General features: G+C 44.1%; 1 protein-coding gene across 2 annotated transcripts in view; it reads right to left on the bottom strand.

The window, feature by feature from the left end:
• APLP2 (amyloid beta (A4) precursor-like protein 2) overlaps positions 1-2,879 on the bottom strand; it is a 24,573-nt gene extending 21,694 nt beyond the window's left edge. The window contains exons 1-2 of one of the 2 annotated variants that reach the window (XM_010021808.1): positions 2,709-2,879; positions 1,395-1,524 (exon numbers count right to left, since the gene is read on the bottom strand). In XM_010021808.1, the coding sequence (XP_010020110.1) occupies positions 1,395-1,524; positions 2,709-2,828 (250 nt within the window). In that variant the 5' untranslated portion in view covers positions 2,829-2,879. The remainder of the gene's footprint in view (positions 1-1,394; positions 1,525-2,708) is intronic. The other variant, XM_010021809.1, reaches the window with a different exon arrangement.
• Positions 2,880-7,141: the final 4,262 nt, after the last annotated feature.

The following is a 7,141-nucleotide window of genomic DNA, read 5'->3' as shown; positions in this document are numbered from 1 at the left end:
AATGGGAACAAACCCCCCTTGACTGCACTCAAAAAGTCATACACACCCCAGAGAAACACATCATCCACTTGCAACAAGCAAGTTGTGGACTGCTGAAAACATGAGCATGTGTTTTACCTACATGTGGACTACTGAGTTGCCACTCAGCTCTGCAAACCAAAGCTGCCTTGCAGGCTGAGCAGTACAAGCCAGGAATACTGGGAAAGACACTAATTACAAACTTGAACAGATCATTTAATGCTTATCACATTTTAGGGCAGCGTCACTAAAATCAGCTTATTTTTCAGCTGGAGAATAGGCTTGGGGAAGGATTACTTCTCAACAAGATGACTCCTCATAAATCCAGAGATCTTGCTTTCATCCCGATTTCCATTAGGAATTCTCCATATAATCAGCTGGGTTTGGTTGTGTCTCAAACCTGAATTTCCACATCTATAAAGAGTCTTTCTCCCAGGTTGCTCCCACAACAGATTCCATTTTTATGACGTGCTTTATGATTGTCTAGTGGAAGGTGTATATACATATGCAGGACAAAGCACTCATACAGTTCTGCAGATGTGTTCTCCTACATCAAACCACATCCTAACCTGAAATGAGGACACAAATTAGGAAAACTGGTTCCCACTGAATGCTCCCAGCACTCAGACTCCCCAAGATAGCACAAGACTTCTATTAAAACACCTATTTTCCAGTGGGTAACTCCAAAGAGATTCAGTCAGCTGAGACTAAGCTTAGTGCTAAGAACACATGCAGTGCAGCACAGTGTCACGCACAACCTGCAGGTCAAAAGCTGCAAGGTAAACAAGCTAAACATGTGTCTTCATTCCAGTGGGTGGAGAGATTCTGGAAAGCACCACGAAATCCATCACAGCTTCTCTGATATTCTTTCACAGTCCAAAGCGGGGACATGGGATACAGCTGCAAGAAGCAGGGGCTCTTTGAAACAGCAAAGTTTAAATATAGTCATGGAAATAGATTAGAGATCTCTTGCCAAGACCAAAGCAGGAAGCCTGAACACACTAAGCATTTGAGTCTCCAAGGCAACAAAATATTAAAGCTCCACAAAAACAGGATCAGAGTATTAAATCCCAGTGTCTTTGTGATACTCAAATACAATAGCCTTCAGGTTTTTATGGCAGTTGCAGAGAGAATGGGGATTTCTTTTGCACGCCAGGCACCATTATCCCACCGCAGCTGCTATCAAGCTGTTGATCTGTTTGAGACAGGCAGAGGTCCATCTCATGGAAATCAGAACGTTTAAGAGGAAGTTGGATGTGGAAATGGCAACCTGGTAGGAGAGAAGCTCCTTGTAAATCTCAGTTGTTCCCTCTGTTAGAGGCCAGAAGACTTTCTGCTCTATACGAACACACAAACACATCACACCACACACTCACCCAGGCACTTGTAGGGCACAACAATGTGAGTGTGGTCCTTGCACTGCTTCTTCCCCCTCTTGCACCAGCTGTCGATGCTGACAGGTTGGTTGGCTTCCACCACGTTCGTAATCTGAAGGTCTGGATACATCTGTTTTAACAAGAAAGGACAGAGAATGTGCAAAGTGGCTCCTAACCAAAGCGACGAGGCTAATTCTCCACACAAAACCAAGTCCAAATCTGTGCACGGACACACGTTCTCTTCGGGATCAAGCTTACAACAGCTGAAGACATAAAAAAGCTGTTTGTCACACAGGCCTTGAGAAATGGAATGTGTCATCACTTCTTTGCAGCAGGAGGAAGCCAGGTCAGGAGCAAGAGCCTCTGCTGGCACTAAGCTGAGGTGTTTGGCTTTGCATGCTAGTGGAGGAGGAGGATTTGGGTTTGGAGGAGATTTCTCCATTCCGTTCTGTCTGGTGTAGCACGATACCCTATGGAAGAGGGCAATCACCAACAAATAGGGTTTAGTAACATCTTCAGTCTCTCTTGTCACTTGTCAGGCTCATATACACCTGCCTTCTCAGGTTTCCTTACGCCTGCTCCATTTATGATGTATTAATATGATCCCTACATCCTCCTCGAGTTCTTGAGTCCAGACACTGACTTATATTTAGGCTTTTAGTATGTGAACGAAATGTAGCCCCAATTACATCAGCCTTGTAGAACAGTATTAAAAGTTACCTAGTCAAGACATGGTGCATTCTATCACTTTCCTATTTAGAAGATACATTACTTAGAGAATTTTCCTTGCCAGTCACCTCACAGGAGCAATTAAAGACACTTATGAAAGCCGGTGTGCTACAGCATATCTTGGAGCACGCTGAAAGGAGATTACACCTTTTACAACAAAGCAGAAAGACCCTGTAAATACTGTCCACGCTTTGATGAAAGTATTTTGCTAATATTCTGGCTGATCTGAACACGCTGCTGAGAACAACACAGCCACATTTTGATGAGGATTGTGCCATGTTCCATTTTGGACAATGTGGAGGAGATGCTGGTGAACTAGGTTAAGATTTGGAGATAACCCCTGCAAAAACCCTCTGACTTACAGACTGAGGAGCTTCTGTGACAGCGTAAACTAATCTAAACCAGAGGTAGCTCCTCAATGCCACTGCAGTGTCCTCCCTGCCCTTCCTGAGCAAGGCAGTTGATGGAATTAAGCTAGTCAAAAGCAAGCTCATCTCCTGCAGGGTTAATTTGCTACTGACCGGCTAAATTGGAATCCAATTCCTTCGCTGTGGTGAAGATGCAGGGTCACACAGGAAAACTCACCTCCTGGCAGTACTGCAGAATCTCTTCCTTTCTTCCAAAGCAGCTCTTGGTCCCGGAAGGGTCAGGTTCCCATTTCCCAGTCTGGATGTTCACGTGCATATTGAGCTTCCCACAGAACATGGCAATTTGAGGCTCTGCCACCGCAAAGCCTGCCCCAGCATTGGCGGCGAGCGCCTGTGAACACAAAGACAGACAGAACACGTTGACTGCATGACCTGATGGAAAGCAGAACAACCCAAAGAACCAGAAGGCCTCTGGCATCTCCTCAAGAGAGCTACTCCTTAATCCAGAATATCGGTGGAGTCTTCCCAACCATTTTGTAATGACATTCCCTAAAGCTGCCGAGCCCACACCATGTTTTCAACAGCGAGCTGCTTGTTTTTCCAAACTCTGCTTTTATGACTTCAACAGCTTACCAAAACCAAGAGTAATTCACACTTCAAGGTTGTGCCCACACAGATGACTGAAAAACTTAAACCAGTATTTGAAGGTTAATAACTAATACTAGTAACTTCTGGCAGAAACACCTCTGTGAGGTTACACACAGTATTGCTACTACTGATAGAATAGCTGCAGGAATACTGCTCAAAGTCACATGTTTCTCCCAAAATCTGCAAAAAATTGGGATGGAAACACTGAAGCTCCTTGCTCAAACACAGAAGTAAAGATGACTTTGCTGAATCAGAAGCTGTTGTACCCAAGTCCTCAAAGCCTGTTGTCTCTCGGTCAGTGCACTCCTATGGGTATTTGTCCTGCCCGCATTCTGTGCACTTCCCACCCTGCCCCAGCAGACAAAACCCCGCCAGCCCAGCCCCACATGTGGGTCAAACTGCAGACTGATCAATGAAAACAAGGTCAGGCTCCCTTTTGGCAATCTTGCTGCCTGACCAAAAGGAGAAAAAGGGGATTAAATTAAACTGCAGGCTTGGGCTTTTGCTGAAAAGACTGAGTGAATGCTGGGAGCTGAACATGCTCTCCCTACAGAACTACTAGCTGTTGTAAAAGAAGTGGTATGAGGCAAAGAAAACCAAACTCCTAAACTGAAAGCTCTTTAAGGTGTTTAGGGGAATGAAATCCACTTCAGCTACTTCAGAAAAGGCAGATTAGAAACACAGGCTTCAGGGACCACTGCCCTACAGCTTCTTTTATCCTGGCCTTCATGTTTAACTTTTCATGCACTCAAAACCACACACATCACTGTGGGCACCATTCATTCCTACTGCCAGCAGATCCCCACTGACTTGTGTCAATACATGTATGCTTGAAGCAAATAAAGAAAGAGGAGAATCCAATGGGATAACCCCTGTGCGCAGCTCCTCACTGGTGGATTGTAAGGAAAAAAATCAACTCCATTATAATCAGCTCATTTCTCCCCTTCCCCGTTTACACACAAAATCACTGCCTGGAGACAAGACATTCAACAAGGAGCCAAGGACTGCTTAGTGCTGAACTCATGCTTGGGATGAGACACAAAAGCCTGAATTCATGTCTTAACTACAGAAAAATCATCCCTTGAGTTTTAAGGACTTACTGAACTGCACAACATTTAAGACAGAGTCTTAAACAAGCTGCTTCTACTTACTCTAACTCTTTCACCCAACATGAGAGCAAGCTTTAGCACAGATCACAAGGTAATAAAATACTGCACTATATAAAAGAGACTGGTATCAATGTCCCAGCAACAAAATGCTTCCAGGTTCACTGATACATAAAAGTTTAGTGTAGGAATTTGTTGTGCTCTGTCCTAACAAAAATAAGACAGTTTGTACTTCAAGTATAGGAGGGCTTGGGATGAATACACTGATGGTAACAGGGTGCAGTAACTTTGTTCCTTTAAGAAATCAACCCATCTAATAGACATTCACTTCTAACAAGTGTTGAGTGATGGCAGACAGCAAACCCATGCTCTTGTGCTGCCTCCTCTCTGCTCTAGCATTCTATAAGAAAAAGGCAAACATAGAATGCTCCTTCATCACTCCACAAACATGCACATACACACTTGGTAAGAGGCCTTTTTATCTCTCTCCAAACCAACACCACCTTGGTACCAAAACTACGTTCCAGAGAGCACAAGACTTGACGTGTTAAAGGAAACAATCGCCAGCACAACTTTGTTTTATGACAACAATGAAACTGCATCCAAGATTCAAGCTGAACTCTGAAAAGAACAAAAGGAAATGCAAGATCAAGTGTGCACAAAGTGTTAACCCTTGCAAGAATACAGTGCATCAGAGGAGACTAAAGGGTATGTGTTTGGAATGGTTTGGAGACCTTTAGCACCACCGATGCTGAAAATCTGCTTTATCCAAACATGAGTAGGCAGCAAAATGGGGTAACTATAAGCAGAAGAGGCAGAAACATCCCTAAGTAATCCATTCACAGCAGCTCTCGCATGAGCAAAACTCCTGTTCAAACACATACCAGCCTCCTGACATCATGACCACCCCTAGGCACATCAGTGTTTGTTTTTGCTGCCTCTCCAGCCCGACACCTCACACTGTGGCAAAGGTATCGCTACTCCTCCTCCTTGTTGGTGGACTGCTCACATACTTTACCTATCAGTGCAGTGCTGTTGCCCCAACTACCAGAGCATGCTAAGCCCCAATGCACAGCTGAACAACCGAGACTCTAGTGACTTGATTTCATCACTTGTAATCAAACGGCAGAAATCTTGCCCTGAACCGTGCTGTTGAGTAACTTAATGAACTTTGATAGACACGAGTTGAATCTTTAACCTGCACGATAAGGGTTTTGAGTAAGAGGCTTCTTCAACTTTTCACCGCTGACAACCCATCCAACCCCAGCAGTTAAAATCCCATTTTCATCCAACCCCAGCATTTTCATCCCATTCTACCTGTCGTGAAAGAAGAGGGCACAGCAAACTTCATCTGTACCAGCAGAAGCCACGTCTCTAACACTGCTACTTAAGTAGTGAAGAACGTCACCTACAAATGCTTTTTGGGACAAAGTAATTTTAGTTGCTGCACACAACTGCTTTTGGTACATCAGAAATAAAAGCAGATTGCTCAGGCTGATGATGCCTGAGGTTATTCAGTCTACATTCACAGATTGGTTTGGGTTGAAGAGACCTTAAAGCTCATCCGGTTCCAACCCCCTGCCAAAGACAGGGACACCTTCCACTGGAGCAGGTTGCTCCAAGCCCCTGTGTCCAACCTGGCCTTGAACACTGCCAGGGATGGGGCATCCCTGGAATTCAAGCATCGCTTTGCAAAAGGAGAGCTGAGGAACATGCAAACCAGCACGAAGCTTGGGATAAAGCCATGTCCTTCGTTAAGCTCTTCAGTACTGCAGAGAACTCACATTGCAGAGGGATGAACAAACTGACAGCACATTTTTCTTTGGGAATTTCCCAGCCATAAATGGAAGCAGCTGCCTCCTTCAGCGCTGAGCAGCAACCTCTTAAATAAGCAGGCTGACAGCTTAGGTGGGGCAACACACACATAATGGAAGAGAGTTCATCCAGTTGCGTACCTCCTCGGCGAATGTTATTTGAGGCTCTATTATCCTATTAATATATATCCATAACGTGAGAGCAAGATGAATGTTATCTGGGAAAAAGATTTACATAAACCATCACTTTCCTCGCTGGCACTCGCATTCACAAGATGTTTCATGATAAATTTCACTCTGCCTTTTGGTGTAATTCTATAATCCAAGTTTGCTTTCCAAGACCAAGAAGTATTTGATTCCATAAACACATAAATCTCTGGCCAGTTAAAGTCAGTTAAATTCCTCACCCTGTCAACAAAGTGCCTGATTTATGGTCCTGAAACACTGGAATTCAAACCTCTACATCTTCTTCTCTGATGGAAGTGTCTGCTGAAGTATTTTATTCACTACTAGCCTCTTCCACTTGTGATAAATGGGTACATCTACCCCTGAAACACATGAAATACATTGCAGTTCTGGTTTGGAAAGATACAAACACGAAAACCTCACACATATTCCTTGCCTTTTATTTCCAGGTTCTGTTAAAGCTCAACACAACAAACCTCATTTAGCACAGCTCCCTATCCAATGCTAGTCGGGAAAGCCTGCCACGTGCTGCTGGGGACTTCAGGATTAGAGTTTTGCTTTTGGGAAGAGAAGTTCCAACACCGTATTTGACAGAAATTAGTTCCTGAGTACCTTAATAGCACAAAGGTACCCACAAAGCAGCATTATTTAACTACATCCTGAATTTTCAGTGAGGTCAAACATTACAGACCCCTTGCCTACCTAATCAGATTAGCCAGAGTATCAGTCTTCATTCCAGCAAAACCAGAGTGACGGGAGCTTAGCAGGAAATGTTGAGCTTCCCTTCCCATTCATGCTAAAGAGCTGCTCACATACTGCTTCCCAAGACAATCACTGAACATACATTATGGGAAATCACAGCCTGAGAAGTATCGAGAGCCTGCAAGGAAAACTCA

This window comes from Nestor notabilis, unplaced genomic scaffold, assembly GCF_000696875.1.
Source record: "Nestor notabilis isolate BGI_N333 unplaced genomic scaffold, ASM69687v1 scaffold6449, whole genome shotgun sequence".
NCBI classification, from domain to species: domain Eukaryota; kingdom Metazoa; phylum Chordata; class Aves; order Psittaciformes; family Psittacidae; genus Nestor; species Nestor notabilis.
Note: the sequence above shows the minus strand (reverse complement) of the source record. Positions and strands in the feature narration are given on the sequence as shown.